Source organism: Neofelis nebulosa, chromosome 18 (assembly GCF_028018385.1).
Source record: "Neofelis nebulosa isolate mNeoNeb1 chromosome 18, mNeoNeb1.pri, whole genome shotgun sequence".
Classification (NCBI taxonomy): Eukaryota; Metazoa; Chordata; class Mammalia; order Carnivora; family Felidae; genus Neofelis; species Neofelis nebulosa.
The window spans coordinates 23,026,395-23,043,566 of NC_080799.1; the positions used below are offsets into that span (position 1 = coordinate 23,026,395).

The 17,172-nt window shown below is 53.1% G+C and overlaps 1 protein-coding gene across 3 annotated transcripts in view; it reads right to left on the reverse strand.

Annotated features, from left to right (window-relative positions):
* The window catches only part of IL4R (interleukin 4 receptor), a 41,613-nt gene that overhangs the window by 19,271 nt on the left and 5,170 nt on the right, over nucleotides 1-17,172 (reverse strand). For 2 of the 3 annotated variants that reach the window (XM_058711980.1, XM_058711978.1), the window contains exon 2: nucleotides 828-915. In XM_058711980.1, coding sequence (XP_058567963.1) covers nucleotides 828-897 — 70 coding nt within the window. In that variant the 5' untranslated portion in view covers nucleotides 898-915. Of the gene's footprint in view, nucleotides 1-827; nucleotides 919-17,172 lie in introns of all 3 variants that reach the window. The other variant, XM_058711979.1, reaches the window with a different exon arrangement.

The window sequence follows — 17,172 nt, forward strand, 5'->3', positions numbered from 1 at the left end:
GGGGCGATTCCCGATGTCGAAGACTGCCCCCCGCGGCAGGCCTACCTTGCCTCATGGCACCTCCACTGCTTGCCCTTGGCCAGATTAAAGGACGTTTCTAATCTAAGGCATTTCTAGTCTTTTCCATCACCACGGGCGTCTGCTCCAGAGCCGTGTGAGCAGGAGGAGGGCTGCCGTCCATTTGCCCGCTCCCGGACCCCATCCGTTCTGCACCCCTCTCTGGCTCAGGCGGCTGACCGCCATGGTCTTGGCACTCAGGCGCCCCTGTCCTCTGGCTGCCAGTTCGGTTCAGCCAATGTCAAAGGCAGCATGAAAGGCTGGGGTATTTCTTCCCACTGGCCAGTGGCAGAGCTGGGGTGTGAGCCCGGCAGGGCACGTACTGGGTTTGCCAAATCATTCGAGAGCCCAACAACAGACAGGCAGGTGCCTTCTCGCTCTGATGCCCAGCACCAGCCTCCACAGCGGATACGTTTGCACACGCTCGCCGGATAAAGGACTTAACGTGTCAGGCAGAGTCTTAGATACCTAACAAAGATCTCAAACTCACCTCGTGTCCAAAACTAACGTCCGATTCCCCACCCCCCGCAAATACGTGCCCCCGACTCTGTTCTGTGCTGTGTTTTTCTATCACTTTCTAACGCTCTTTACAATTGACTTATAATTAGGACCCTCTGTCATTGGCCGTCCCCTCCCACTACAATGTAAGCTCCTCAAGGCCCGGAATCTGTGTTCCTTTCGCTGATTATCCTAGGACCCTGGCATCTAAACAGCCAATGAACATTTGCTGAATGAATGAGTGGATGAATGAATGAGAGGTGGTGACTTACCAGAGCCTGCCGCCCACATCAGGATCAGACAGCTCACAGGGAACGTGAGCCCAGAGCAAAGCCGCCCCATTGGGAGATCCTAAGACACCTGCTGAGTGAAAGCGAGCCAGGTTAGTGCCAAGAATGAGCCCTCTGTGTTCACTAGAGCTCACCCTCTCTCTCTCTCTCTCTATCTACCTATCATCATCATGAAATGGTTGTGTTTCAGATGCACAAAGCCCACAATGCTTGTCCGCAAGAGACACTTCTTGAAAAAAATCCCATGACCTGCTAAGTTTAAGCAGCCCCTTGGACTTACGGGAGACCATGATGCACATTTGTGTGTAAAGGCTCTGATAAGTCCTGCAGCAAAGAAACTTATTTTTCTTCATTTAACCCAACACTTGCCAAATTTATTTCCCTACTCAACCTTCATCTGTATGTGTGTGTATGCTAAACCCCCAATTAAACCCCCAAGAGACTTACAATTCCTTGAAATGTACTTTGGAGATGTTAATCTGTTTAGCCTTACGGGGCAGGTTAAATGAACAGTAGACCCATGCAATGCAGTATTAGGTGGCCACTAAAAAGGATGCCGTTGAATGTGTTAGACTTACACCAATGGCCCCAATTCTTCCCAGTCCTCCTGGATCCATGTAACCTTGCAGTGCCCACCGCCTCCTTCCCCTCCCCCCCTCCCCCTCCCACTGCCCCGGGCAGGGCATTCTCCCCTGGCCTTCGATTTTGGGCTCAACCACGTGACTCGCTCTGGCCGGTAGAATATGAGCAAAAGGGATGCACTGAAGAAGCCTGCTTTTGCACGACCACTGTCTTAAGAACGCACGTGCCAGCCTGCTGGAGGATGTGGACACGTAGCATTCTGCATTGGGGAACAGGCAGCCACCCCCAGTCATGTGAGCGAGATCAGCAGATCAGCAGAACTGTGTAACCGACCCCAGGCCGACCACAGGGGCACAGGTGACAACCTCCAGCGAGGTTGGCCACGCCCAGGTAAGCTCTCCCGGACCTGAGCTAAGTAAGCCTCTCCTGCTACATGCTCCTGGGGTTTTGTGCTTTATTGCCATTCGCCGTCCAGTCGTTCCCCACCACCTGGACTCCTAACCCCATAGACGACCTCTGTGTTTTGTGTTTCAGATAAATGGGATCGTACACTGCCCCTACTGTGTTAGATGCGTCCCATGTAATACATGACTGGGGAATAGAAGTCAGCAAGCACAGACACCCAAAAAGAAAACACAGTTCCAATCCCTCCAAATCACAAGGCCACGTACACATTCGTATCAACTCTTCCAGATTTGTATCTATACAAACAGGGAGATAAGTACGAATTTTGTTTCCCCAACTAGCAGCACCCTCTTCCTACTGAAACTTAAATTTTAAGCTTAATATATCATTAAATATCATTCCATACCACTAGAGATTCAAAGCATCCAATCAGTGGGATCTCACTGTGTGTCACTGGGTTTTAGCCTTTAGTGATTACTCTTACTGCTTTGTTGTTCTTTGTTTTTTTTAAGGTATGATATTGATCTTTTTTTCCTATTACAAAAGCCACACGGGATCACCGTAGACAATTCGGAAAAGAGAGACATGCAAACGTACAAGAATGCCTGTAGGGGGCGCCTGGGTGGCTCCGTCAGTGAAGCCCCTGGCTGGCTCTTCACTTCCGCTGGGGTCCAGGTCTCCAGGTCTGTGGGACCGAGCCCCAGGTCGGGCTCTGTGCCGACAGCGCGCAACCCGCTTGGGATTCTCCGTCTCCTCTCTCTGCCCCGCCCCTGCTCACAGGTGCACGCTCTCTCTCTCTCTCTCTCAAAACTAAAGAAACTTAAAACAAAAAGGAACGGCTGTAATTCCGTCACCTGGAAAAACGCCCCTGGAGACATCTGGCATCCAAATCTAGTCCTTTCCACGCGTACCTAGTTTGACAGATCGGGCCGGTACAACGTCTTCTGTTTTGGAGCTTGTGCTTACATCCTGCCCCCCTCCCTCCTCTCCCCGCAATGGCTGTGCAGCGTCTTCCTGAAGTTTTAACACCTGCTCTGTCCCTTACTCGTTATGAACGTTGAGCAAACCGCTTAGCCCCTCCGTGCCTCAGTTTCCCGCCCGGTGAAGTGGCGCTGGGAACGGCCCCCACCTGACCAGGGTGCTGTGGGCACTGAATGGGCTAACACGCGCAGGGTCCTCAAACAGTGACCTGAACACAGCCACCGCCCAAGGAGTCGCTTTCGTGAAGGGAGATGCTCCGGAGTGGGATCTCGCCGGGTCAAGGGGCGTGCGCTTCCCCCCACGGCACTCGCGGCACGTGGCGCCCTCTAAAGCGCGAGGTATGGAGGAGGCAGGTTTCCCGGCGATGCTCACAGCATCCGCTCTCCCTGTCCCCGTGTGGGTCTCGACCTCGGCGTCGCATTCAGCCAAGCGGCGGTCAGGCTTCCTCCTGGGGCTTGGGAGCTATGTGCGGTTCAAGGCAGTCCCGTGGTCATCATCGCAGCGTGCAGATGAGACGGAGCCTAACCTCGCAGCTGTACTGCAGAAACGAAGAGACGCGCGGACCTGAAGCCCTCCGCACGGTGTCTGTGCAGCATGGGGGGGGGGGGGGGCTTTCTGTCCCTGCCGGAAGCTCCCCAGGGACTCTGTTCCCCTTGCAGGGCCTCCCCAGCGGGGCCCCGCCCCCCTCTCCACCTGGCCCCAGCACCTGTGCGCGGTGCTCCCGCCACCGGCCACATCCTCCCTCCTTGCTGCTCGTGAAACACACGAAACCCATTCCCGAGTGCACACCTTCCCCCTCAGTCTGTCTCTGTTTTATTCATTTTATGTATTCGTTTGTTCACAATGAATAAATCACTCCTTAAGGCTCCAGTGTATATTTCGGAGAACGAGGTCATTCATTCTCCTGCAGCCACAATGCAACTGCCCAAATCAGGACATTAACACTGATCCATGACTGTCGGCGGGCCCGCAGACCCTATTTCCGTCTTGCTCGTTGCCTCCACAGAGCTCCTTCTTTTCAAAAAAAATTTTTTTTTCTTCATGTTTTTATTTATTTTTGAGACAGAGAGAGACAGAGCATGAGCAGGGAAGGGGCAGAGAGAGAGGGAGACACAGAATCGGAAGCAGGCTCCAGGCTCCGAGCCGTCAGCACAGAGCCCGACGCGGGGCTCGAACTCTCGGACCGTGAGATCATGACCTGAGCCGAAGTCGGTCGCTCGACCGACTGAGCCACCCAGGTGCCCCTCCACAGAGCTCCTTCTAATGAGTCCAGGATCCGAGCAGGGAAAGTGCATGACGAGCCTGGAATCCTTGTGTCAGAGAGTAAGGACGCGCTCCAAGAATGATGGGCTCCCGTCAAAAAAAAAAAAGACACAGGAGCCAGCTAAACCGCGTCCACCGGCCCACACGGGCACAAGTGAAGCACCCCAATAAAGGTACAGTAACCAACCGTAACCCCTGGAGTTCAATAGGGGTGCGGGAGTCTGCCCCGATTTAGATCTATACGCCGGGCAGAGAGAGCGGCTGTATTTCAGCAGGGGCAGCCTCTAAGCATCTGCCCACAAAATTCATATTGTCTATTGACTAACGAATCAAAACGCTTGTTAACTTTACCGCATCCTATGCTTCATATACGTGTGTGCGTAAAATCGGAGATGATGCAGAACCCTGGGAGGCCCCACCTTCAACCAAGTGGTCAAAGGTAACATCTCCAGGAACGGGACAAAGCAGGGTCATGAGCTCCCTGAGACTATCCCCTGAGAACATAGCCTTCCTTCTCTGGCGATGCTGCCCCAAGGGCACAAATCACAGGGAGTGTCAGACAAACCTAACGGAGAAGTCTATAAAAGAACCTGCCTGTGGTTTTCCAAAAAATGCCGGGGGCGGGGGGGTGGGGGGGGGGGAGACAAAAGGCAAGGAAAGTCCAGAACAGCTGTTCTTTTTCAGTTGCCTGTCATCCTGAGAGCTATCGTTTGTCTTGTTCACTGCCAGGTTCCTGGTGCCTCTACGTTGGTGCCTGGCGTATAACAGCTGCTCAGTTAATGTTTGTGGAATAAAGTCATTTTGGACATGATGTGGGGCCTCTAATGGGCTCAGCACGGGTCTGGAAACCCTCCCCAGGGGGAACCTGGTATCTGTTCCAAGCCCCAACTCGCTTCCCTTCAAGAGTCACAGTGAAGAACAAGGAAGAAGGGGCGGGAGTGGAGCGGTGGACCCGTGACGCTGGTGTCCTCTACGAAGTCCTGGTGATGCTGCCTCCGACAAGTTCACACGGGGCCACAGCCTCCTATGGCAGAGACGGCAAAGGTGTCACTTTCGCCCCGATTTCGAATGAAGAGAAACAGAGAGGGCAAGACGTGCGGACAAGGTCACACAGCAGCCCAGCGTCCGTTTGCACGCCTCCACGGCAGGACGCTCAGCTCCAGGTCACGGCTGAGCAGAACTGAGACTGGAAACAGTTTCCTTAGATCGAGCCAAAGATTTGTGTAAACACAACCCCTCTTGTCAAGTGCTCACATTGTGCCTGGCACTTAGCTGAGTGCGTTAGGAACATTACCTTATTGAATCTGCCCAAGAGCCCTGCTACATGGGCCATTACTTCCGTTTTCGACCTGAGGGAACTGAGGCCAAAGAGGTCAAATAGCTTGCCCGTCAGGAACCACAGCTGGCAAGAGGGGAGCGCTAGAGTCAGAAGCCAGTCTACTGGCCTCTGAGCACGAAGTTCATTCTGGCATTATCAGTGCCTTCACTTTCTCCAAGGACTGCAGAAAGGGCTCAACTGGGTGAATGAAATAAGCCGGGAAGAGCTGGCCCCCCTGCTTGCCAATTTCTTTCTTTCTTTCTTTTTAAAATGTTTTAATGTTTATTTGTTTTTGAAGGAAAGAGAGAGCGTGAGCAGGGGAGGGGCAAAGAGAGAGGGAGACACAGAATCTGAAGCAGGCTCCAGGCTCCGAGATGTCAGCACAGACCCGGACGCGGGGCTTGACCTCACAAGCCGCGAGATCACGACCTGAGATAAAGTTGGACGCTTAACCGACTGAGCCACCCAACGCCCCTGTCTCACGTAAGCTGCCCAAGCAAAGAACCAGAAACAGCAGAAAAGACTCAGGGCTTTTGATGTCTGCAAATGCCCCACATGCCATAGGTGAAGCAGCACCTTAAAAAGAAAAAAAAAAAAGCCAAAAAAAAGCCAGTGAAAGTCATATTAACAGAGATATGAAAGCCAGGACAAAGGAGGGGACAGTGCCCAACCACACCTGTGTATCCCTTTGGAAGAAACCCTGCTGATCTGAAGCTTGTCTAGAGGATGATTGATAACTGACACAGAGAGGGCTTAAAAATCCCAGAGGGCCTAGGAAGTTTTTGCCTAAATGTTCTGCCCCCCTACACCCTATAGGCTCATGATTCACTTAACAAACATACAATATTTCCCACGTGCCAAGTTTCCTTGTGAACACCGCACTTTGATTAATTCATTCAATACTCAACGCAGCCCTATGAAGTAGGTACTATTCTTTCCCCCATTTTTATTTTATTTTTTTTTTATTTATTTTTTTTTTTCAACGTTTTTCATTTTTATTTTTGGGACAGAGAGAGACAGAGCATGAACGGGGGAGGGGCAGAGAGAGAAGGAGACACAGAATCGGAAACAGGCTCCAGGCTCCGAGCCATCAGCCCAGAGCCTGACGCGGGGCTCGAACTCACGGACCGCGAGATCGTGACCTGGCTGAAGTCGGACGCTTAACCGACTGCGCCACCCAGGCGCCCCTCCCCCATTTTTAGATGAGGCAACCAAAGCACAGAAGGAGTAAGTGACTTGTCTGAGGGTACAGAGCCGTGGAGGTCACGAGATCTGAACAGGGGCCGTCAGGTTCGGGGGCCTCAGCTCCTAACCACTATCTCTGTCTGGAAGGCACAGTCCTTAATGTTCTGGAGATCACTGATCCGTCTGAATATGTGATGCAAACTCCAAACCCTCCTTCTCGAAAAGTGCACACGTTACATTTTGCATCCCATTTTAAGGGTTCACAGCTCCCCCACAGCCCAGGCTAAGGGCTCCAGGTCAAAGACCCCACCTCTAGGCAGTGAGTGGTTTTTAAGGGCCTTTGAATTAAATTTCTTTTAAGTTTATTTTGAGAGACAGAGACAGGGGGGAGGGGGCAGAGCATGAGTGGAGGAGGGGCAGAGAGAGAAGGAGACACAGAATCCGAAGCAGGCTCCAGGCTCTGAGCTGTCAGCACAGAGCCCGACGCGGGGCTCGAACTCACGGACCACGAGACCATGACCTGAGCCAAAGTCAGACGCGTAACTGACAGCCACCCAGGTGCCCCTTAAGGGTCTTTGAACAGGGTTGTGGCAAGATTTTCCAAAGGGCTAGTCTGGGGCTGAGAGAATGATGGGGCAGGGGCAGGGTGGGTGGCAAGGAATTAGCAGTTACTGCAAACATGAGTCACTTCGTTTCTTCGCCACACTGCAGGCAGAATCATTTTTTTTTAAGTTTATTTATTTTTGAGAGAGAGAGAGAGAGAGAGAGAGAGAGAGAGAGAGAGAGAGGCAGAGAGAGAGAGAGAGAGGGAAACAGAATCCAAAGCGGGCTTCAGGCTCCGAGCTGTCAACACAGAGCCCGATGTGGGGCTCAAACCCACAAACCATGAGATCATGACCCGAGCCAAAGTCAGACGCTTAACCTGCTGAGCCCCCCTCGGGCGCCCCGGCAGAGTCATTTTAACATCAGAAACCAGGCCATGAACTGCCTGCTCAAGCCCTTCGTTAGCCTCTGGCTCCCAAAGGGTGTCTTCGCCCAGGGACAAGGATGCCTGGAGTTCATGGCCCATCCAAGAGGAGCATCTCTGACTCAGCATTCAACCCAAGCCCGGGAGTGAAAACAGCCAATCCAAAAGGGTGCAGCCTGTGTGATTCCATTTATGTAACATTCTTGAAATGACAAAATTATGGAAATGGAGAACAGATGCACAGGCGGCGGGTAGGAAGGGAGGTCCATGTGGCTATAAAAGGGCAACACGGGGCTCCTCGAGTCACGGCTGCTGTGCTGGCGAAACAAACCTGCACACGGGGTGAAACTCCACAGAACCAAACACCCGCAAATGGGTACAAGGAAAACAGGGGTGCTCAGCGGATCCTATCAATGTCAATATCCCGGTTAGGCTATTGTGTTTTGTGAGACGGCACTCTTGGGCAGCAACGGACTCTGTTATTTCTTACAACTGTGTGTGAGTCTACAATCGTCTTAAAATAAGAAGTGTAAGAAATGCAAAAACCCAAACCAACCAAACAAAACCTTAAGCCCCCTGATGATCTGGCCCGGTACACATCCACCGTTCCCTCCCACCCCGTCCCCGTCCCCCGCGAGCCTTTGGTCCCACTGGCCTCCGAGCACCTTGACGCACTCCTAAGCCCTCTTCTCCCTCACAGACTTTACACCCAGAAACCCTACCCACTGAGGGTGCCCCCCTGTTAACTGCTCATCGCAACACCCTGTTTATTTCTGTCCTACACTTATCAGCATCTCTGTTCGTATCACTGAGGTTACACGTGTGAATGTTTATTTCAGAACGTAGCCGGCAAAGACTGAGAGATCTGACTGCAAAAATGTTTTCAACTTCCCCAGTTCAAAATGCACCACTAAAAAAAAAAAAAAAAAAAAAAAAAAAAAAGGCAGGACGCCTCGGGGGCTCAGGGCATTGACTCCTGATTTCAGCTCAGGTCATGATCCCAGGACTGTGGGATCGAGCCCTGTGTTGGGGCTCCGTGCTGAGTGTGGAGCCTGCTTAAGATTCTCTCTCTCTCTGCCTCTACCTCTCTCCAGCCTCCCCTCTCTCAGATTTAAAAAAAAAAAAAAAAAGCAAGCAAAGACTAGACAAAGATAGCAATCTACATTGTAGACAGCTAATGACCTTCCTATAAAGAGACCTTACAAATCAGTAAGACAAACATCCCTTTAAGAAAAACAGGCAAAGGTGGGGCGCCTGAGTGGCTCAGTCAGTTAAGTGTCCGACTTCAGCTCAGGTCATGATCTCACGGTTCCTGGGTTTGAGCCCCGCACCGGGCTCTGTCTGTACTGACGGCTCAGAGCCTGCTTCAGATTCTGTGTCTCCCTCTCTCTCTGCCCCTCCCCTGCTCACGGTCTGTCTCTCCCTGTCTCTCAAAAATGAATAAATGTAAAATATTAAAAAAAAGAAGAAAAAAAACAGGCAAAGGGCATAAATTATTCACCCAAGAACTATTCCACGTTGGCAAAACATGAAACAGCCCCTCTCATTCTGCTGCTAGTTTGCAATGTTCTGAGTGTAGAGGATCACCCATACCATTTAAATTATTTGTCTATATATGTATTGTTTTTCCCCCCTGCCCCACACACCCCATCAGAAGGCAAGCCCCATGAGGACAGAGCTTTATGGTCATTGTTTTGTCCCCAGGACCTGAATAGTGCCTGACACATACATAGTGTATGCTCAATAAACATCTATTAAATGAGTGGCTAAAAATCAAGAATAACAGATTCTGTAATCTATTTTCAAACACGGGGTGCCGAGCTGTTGCTTATGATGATTGCTGTGCATACACTTCTATAAGGCAGGCTGCCATTGAAACCCCCATTTTACACAGGAGGAGACAGAGGCACAGAGAAGTTACACAGCTAGGATTTGAACCCAGGCAGCCTCACTCCAGAAGCCACGTGCCTGACCACTTGTTTTTGCCGCCTCGTGAAATGCCATCCCTGGCCCCCTGGGAATGCGGTGTTATGGCCAAAACTGAGGCCTAGAGACGGGCAAGTGACAAAACCAAGGTCAGGGAGGTAGGAAGCAGCACTTAGTGAAAGCCTGAGCCAGGAAGAGGTCAGAAGTGCTCTGAGTGGGAAAACCCTCCTGCTGGCAGTGAAATACACTTAACTCACTCTTTCTGTTGGGGAGGAGGGGAGTGGAGAATCTTGAAATGTCAAGGCCGGCGGCAGTCAGGCAGTGACCGGGCAGGCTCTTCCTGAGCCCAAAAGGATTGCAAGGCCGCCCACACCGGCTCCTCTTTCCTCTCTTGACCGCAAACCGGCTAGAAGGGGGGCTGGATGGGCAGACAGGATGCAGCCAGTCCCATGAGGAGCGAGCGCATGTGAAGAGGAAGCCGATGACAGCAGGGGCTGACGGTGGCCTCCCTGGGGGGAGCCACCAGCCCCTGAAACTCCACAGTCTTAAGCCAGCCTGGAGCTTCCTCTGGCCTCCGGGACAGCTAGGCCAGTCTGGCGGGGAGCCAGGGGCACACTTCTCCTCCCAGCGGTCGCCTTCCCAGAAGCGCTGCCCGGCAGAGGTTCCCGGAACCGGCAGCCGCGTCAGCAGCCCCGCCTGGCCGGCAAGGCGGGCCAGGCCAGGGCCCCAAGACCGAAAGCGGAGTGAGGGGTGACGGCAGGCTGCCTCCACTACTGCTGGCCACCTTGGCCAACAGAGCCCAGCGGGCTCCCCGTGCACCTACTGTGTGCTCCCAGCCCTTGCCCGCGTGTATTCTCGCGGCGGGTGTTACTAAGCGCCTACTACGTGCCAGCGACCGCAGACGTGGGAGAAGCCACTCATGCATTCGCTCATTCACTTCCTCCCTCTGACAAGTACTTGAGAAGATAAGTCACTGGAGGTTTTTGAGCAGAGACGTGACATTATGAGACATTTTAAGCCATCTCTCCGCTTATGTGGTCTACAGGGCCCACGGGGTGAAGGGCAGAAGCAGGTACCGGTGAGGAGCCTCCTGCGCTGGTCCAGGCAGCAGGTGCCGGGAAGGGTCTGTAAGAGCAGGCTGGATTCTAGATCTGTCGAGGGCACAGCCAACAGCATTTGCTGACCGCACAGACTTTGCCAAGAGAAGAGAGCCATCAAAAAGCCTAGATCTGGTCTTGTCAGGATGCCACGCAGTGTGGGAGGGACCCATGCGGGAAGCAGGCCTGCAGAGGGGCTGTGGGAACAGCATCAGGAAAGGTACGACGAGGCTGTCGGCAGGCAGCCGTCAGGGAGGATCCACGCTGGTCCTCGAGGGTCAAGTGTCCCTAGAGGGACTCCCCAGGGGAGGGCAGGGGTGCCGGGTGCAGAGGGAGGAAGACCTTCCCACGCACGGGAGGCGCCGTGGACTCCGTGAGGGCAGGCCACGTCGCGTCCTCTGTAAGCAGAAGGCCAAGCCCGGCGGCCGGTGCAGGGTACCTCCTCAACAAGCAACCCTGCGTCTTCCACCCTGTTCTTATTTCTACACTTACACGGTGCTCCCCCAGTGCCAGCCGCTGTTCTAGATGCTCTAAGTCCTCACTGTGAGGGGGTGACAATAATTAAGCCCATTTTTGATCCTGAGGAGTCTCGGGAGAAGGAAAGAGACGGGGGAAGTGACGAGTGAAGGATGAGTGAATAGCCAGGGAGGATGGAGGGCATGGCCCATCCCCCACCCCGCAAGATAGGCCGTGGGCTGCAGGGACGGACAGAAGGAGAGGTCAGTGGGGCCAGAAGACAACACTGCCAACCAGGCACAGTGCGTGGTTCAGACCCCGTCCATCCCCAGTGCAACGGGGAGCCACTGAAGGCTGTCAGGCAGGGCAGGAGCAGGTGCACCTGCCAGAAAGTCCACTGCACCTTAGGTGTGGAGAAGGGCTGTAGGTTCGAGGCCGAGGTGGCCGGGCTGAGGGGCGTGCTGGGTGCTGCTGGAGACGAGGGGCAGACTCAGCCCTGCACGGGAGGTAAGGGTGGTGAACTTGCCGATGGCTGGCAGTGGGCGCCAGGAAGATCACGCGCCCCCCATGCCGGGGACACGGGGAGTCGAAGCAGGTGGTGGGGAGTGGGCATCCAGTCCGGGAGGCAATATATTCTTTTTTTTTTTTTTTTTTTTTAATTTTTTTTAATGTTTATTTTTGAGACAGAGAAAGGCAGAGCATGAACAGGTGAGGGGCAGAGAGAGAGGGAGACACAGAATCCAAAGCAGGCTCCAGGCTCCGAGCCGTCAGCACAGAGCCCGATGTGGGGCTCGAACTCACAAGGAGTGAGATCATGACCTGAGCTAAAGTCAGACGCTACACCGACCGAGCCCCCCAGGCGCCCCACGGAGGCAATACATTCTACTGGCCTGGAGCTCAGAAGGTAGGCTTGGGCTGGAGACAGGCCTGAAGGTCATTAGCCGTGTCAGAACCCACGGGGTTGCGCAGAGTTAGGGAAGGCCTTGTCTGAGGGGGACAGGAGAGGGTTGGAGACCGTGGACCTCCTTCACAGGACATGGCTGGGCCAGACCCACTGGAGGGGGCACCATCTTGGGGGCAGGCTGGTCACTTTATGGCAGTGGGGACACTCGTGCTGGCTGTCCCAAGCTGCCAGTGGGAACCCAGGGGAGGCCGGACCTCAGAAGGTCCTGGAGGCCCCAGGGAGGAGGCTGAGCCTACGGGCCCCGTGTCCAGACGCCGCAGAGTCAGGAACGGCAGCTGACCCCCGTCACTTGCAAGGCCATTTCTGTGTTTAGCACTTATCCCTTGAGGTTTACCACATGCACACACGTCCTGTACCTCTGTCCCAGCTCCCACGAGACCCGAGGCTGTGTCCACCCTGTTCACTGCTGGCACCCCAGAGCCATACGCCGCTCGGCACACAGCAGAGGGGCCACGGGTATGTGCTCAGTGCAGGAGGGCCTGGACGGCCATCCCTCACGAAAGCAGGGACACAGCTCCACAAGCTGGAATTTTCCACCTCTCACAGCTAGATAAACACTGACCAATTCTGGCTCCGAATTTCCTTAAATACCTTAATGCAGGCACCGATCTTGGCCACCCCCGGGGGAAGTGACTGCAGAATGCTGGTAATTGGGGCATTACCATGCTTATGACATCTGGCCCCGAGATGCTGATTAGATTTTGCTGGTCTTGGGGACGGTCACGGCTCCCAGTGGGCCTGCTTCCCGAGGTCCGCAGAAGTCACCATGATTGCCCCTGTGTGTCCCCAGTTCCTCCAGCCATTAGAGACCATGCCCTGGGCCCTTCTGCCCAGGGGTTCCACCCCACCCCCCAAACTGACCGGCCACAGCCTTGGTCAGAGCAGACTGTCGTGCACTTACAAGTTAACCAACTCATTTAACCCTAACAGCAACCCGAGGAACAGGGCAGGTGCGGTTAGTACCCTCCCCACGGCAGACACGGGGGAAACTGACACCCAGAGGCCCAGGAACCTGCCTAAGAACCGCAGAGAGAGAGGGAAGCCGAGGCTCAGAGGCGTTCAGGGATCATCCAAGGTGACCAGGCAGGAAGTGAGTGAGCTGGAACTTGGCTTCTGTCCCTGTTTGCCCAGCCCTCCTCTGTGAACTTGTCTCAACAGTGACCAGGACTTTGCCCCCTGGGCAAACCCACAGCCGGTAGGTAGCATGTCAGCACAGGCAAGATCTCCCTGTTCACTTTCTGCCTGCAGACAGGTGCTGGGGGCAGAGGTCTCTCCCTGGAGTCCATCCTGCTGTCCACCCTGCCCTGCGCCAATGTTATTCCTGGCACGGTGAGGGATACACGGACGCGTGGGGCCGCCCACGTGGGCAGCGACCTCAGAGCATCTGACACACAGAAGCCTAACTCTGGGCCTAAGTGTGCAGGCCCTGCCCTGCCCGGCTGACAGGCCTAGGCAAGCCAGGGGCCCTCTCAGAGCATCAGTCTCCTCGTCTGTGATGTGAGGACAGAACCACTTGCCTCGCCGGTCGCACGAGGGGACGGAGAGACCACAGCGGGGTGGAAGAGGCACTAGGGACAGCGACGATGGAGCAGGTGGCAAAAGCCCATCTTCAAGCACCAAGGAAACGCTCCGAGACCCTGAGTAGCGACAGCGGCCATGACAACCGTGGTCAGGTCTCACGGGCGCGAACTGAATGGAGGAAGCCGGGTTCCAAAGGGCAAAACTGATTCCATCTACATCAAGTTCCAAAGGAGACACCCCTTGATCCTGGGGGTCAGAAGTCAGGGAAGTGTCCTTGGCGGGGCAGGCAGGAGGGGACCTTCTGGGGGGGCCGGTCAAGCTGGGTTACACACGCAAGTGCACGCTTTGGGAAAATGCACGAAGCTGTGCACCGGCCTGCACGTAAGCTCACTAAGGAGGAAAAGGGAAAGAGATGGGTGAACAGGTGTGCGATCCGGGCTGAGGGGGCACGGCCGCAAACGTCTCAGCCCACCCGTGCTCAGGCCCACGAGGGTCCCCAAAGACCCCGCAGTCCACTCCCCAGCCTTTACAGGGGCCCCCGACTTCAGCCTACCTGCTTCTTCACTCACTGTCTCGGCGGGGGAGTCGCACAGCTCACAGCCACCTGCCCCAGACGACCCAGGTGTCTACAGGATCACAGACCCGAGACCTCAATGGCAGAGAAGAGACAAGCCGCAGCGGGCGGGCACAGGCCCAGCCCTAAAGGGCAGCCGTCACTCTGTGTCAGCCGCTTTTTGCCACATCAGCGAAGGCCTGGGCATTGCTAGGTCTCCTGATTTTTCAAAAGAAGCTAGAAATCCAGATTTCTATGCATATTTTCCTGATTTTTAAACGTTGGAAAAGAGTTCCATTTTCAAAAACCACACCACACATCTGTGGTCTCCCTTTGGCTTCCGATGACCAGCTGGTGTCATCTGGGGTGGGTGGGTGTTCTGAGACACCCCCCCCCCCCAGCCTCCTGGTGCACCGGCCCCACCCCCACCCCTGAAGGTGTAAGGCTGATACCTTTCCCTCCCTTCTGTCCCTAGTTCCTCTTATTCATTATGGGATGTGGTTGTTATGGTGACGAGGAAGGGGTGGGGCTGGAGACCCAGCTTTGCCTGCTGTTTGGTATCAAGGATCCTCCAAATTCTGCAAGCCCCTGCCTTCCGCCTTCGTAGGGGAGGACGAGGAGCCCAAGAGCGGTCCTTACCAACCGTGCGCCCTCCCAGCGCTGCCCTCCACCCGTCCCCAAATGTGCCCCAGACTCCCCTCTCAGTGCCCACCTCCTAAGCCACCCCCTTGGGACACTGCTACTCAAACCCCGCTCCTTCCTCAGCCCTTCCCTGCCTGTCCCTCTGTCCCATGAGCAGTGAGCTGCACCTTCTTCCAGACCAGAAGCCCCTCCAGGCCAGAGACTGTGTCTTACTCGTGTATCTGTGAACAGCCCAGGAAGCCAACCAGGGGCGGCCACCCGTGAAGTCGGCCTTCACCCTCAGGGCTCCGGCACAGTCCTCCCTCCCCCTCCCTCCCTCTCCGTCCCTCCCTCTTCTCACCCTCTTCTCACCGTCTGGAAAGCCAGCCCATATTCACACCCAGTGACTAACTTGTAGGGATGTAGGCAGCTCCTTTTCTATTCTCCACTCTCATTATTTTTCCAGAAACCCGAGAGGAGAGGCCAAGTGAGTCATGTCCCCATTTTACAGATGAGGAAATTTAAGGCCCAAACAGGCAAAAGGACTTGCCCCAAATTATGCAGCAAGTGGGTTACAGAGCTGAGTCTGAGAGGTAATATGTATATGTGTGTGTATATATATACACACACATATATATATAATTATTTTTAATTTATGTGGCTACAAGACTGTAGTCAAAGAAAATTCCTAGAAAAGTCCTTCAACTTTAGTGTTGAAGAAAAGAAGACAGAGAATTGGTCAAGAGACCAATGCGCATAAAGATAAGAGGTACGGGAATGAAGGAACACTGAATAAAATAAATTCAAGACAGCAAAGTATTAAAAGAGAGAAAGGTGGCTCTTTTATACTGATAAAAGGAGCAATTCACCAGAAGGAATAAATATCATGAACCCTTCTTCGATTCATGTTTTGTTTTTATATGCACCGAACAACACAGCTTTGAAAATAAAGCAAAAAAAAAACAAACAAGAAAAGGTCAAGGTGAAATGAATAGATCCTTTATCAGAGCGGGAGATAAGTCAGTTAGAGAAAAACACATAAAAACATAGAAAACATGAATGATGTAATTAGCAAAATTGATCTAAGAGCTCTATTTCTGAAACGTTACACCCACCTTGGGGGAGCCTGGGTGGCTCAGTCGGTTGAGCCTCAGGCTCTGGATTTCAGCTCAGGTCATGATCTCACGGTTTGTGAGTTCAAGCCCCACATCGGGCTCTCTGTTGTCACTGCGGAGACTGCTTCAGATCTTTGGTCTCTCTCTCTCTCTCTCTCTCTCTCTCTCTCTCTCTGCCCCTCCCCCACTTGCACTCTCTCTCTTTCAAAAATAAACAAACATTAAAAACAAAACAAAAACCTCCACACCCACCAGAAAATATACATCCTTTCAAACACAAGTGGAAGATACAAAAGAAACTAACCAGAGAATCTTACAAAGATCTTCACAAATTCTCCATCACTGATATCATACAAGCCATAAATACTGACCACAATGCAACAAATTGAGACTCCAAGCATACAAGGATAACTTCAAAAAAAAAAAAAAATCCATTCATCTTTAAAAACGTTTGAAGTGCGTAACACTTTTAATCAAAAGGGAAACTAAATTATTTTTGCATTGTGTCACAAGACCTGTGGAATGAAGCCAAAGGAGTACTCAAAGAAAAAAAAATTACAGCCTCTTAGCCTGAAGTAGATTTACTAGAAAACAAGAAAGACTAAAAAACAACTGCCAGCCTCAAATAAGGAGTCTCATGACGGAATATACTTTGACAGACAGCAGCTCGTGCCGAAGAGAGATCTGGAGGTTTTAGCCGGCAAGCCCGATGTACGCCCCAAGCGGGATGTGGTCACTATAAAGTATGATTGCAGGTTGTATCAACAAAGATATGGGTCCAAGTCCAAGGACGTGACAGTCTTCCTCCTCTGTGACTGGGCAGACACTGGGGGAAGCAATGGGTTTTATGTGAGACTTTGACGAATCTGTTCATGTCTAAAGCCAAGCTGAATTCTCTACAATTCCTTGAGTCAGGAAGAGTGGTTGAAAGGACTATACCTGTGTAGTCTGAATAAGAGAAATATTGGGCTCAGGTTGGGGGGAGCTGGTTACTACTTCCAAGGGGGGCAGAACCAGAGTCAGAAAGTGAATGTTACCAGAAAGTGAGTTTGGCTAAATCTCAGGAAAGATTTTCTCCCAGTTAGAGCTGTCCAGCTATGAGGATCTGCCTTCCAGAAGGCCCGTGCTCTATGGCCAGGGGCAAGATCGTCAAGAGGCTATGGCTCCAGGAGCCTGGAGGACTGCCCGTCCAGAGATCTAGTGTCTCCCCTCTCCAGAGAGATTCCGTTTCCTCTTTTCAAAAGGCAGAACGCTTTCCTGGCTCCTTCAGGAAAACCTCAGGGCCTCCCCAGTTCCCCAAAATGGCTCTGGGTGACTGTGCTCCCCTCATTTCTGACCGTGAAACGTAGTTCTCTACTCCTTGGGCTGTATGG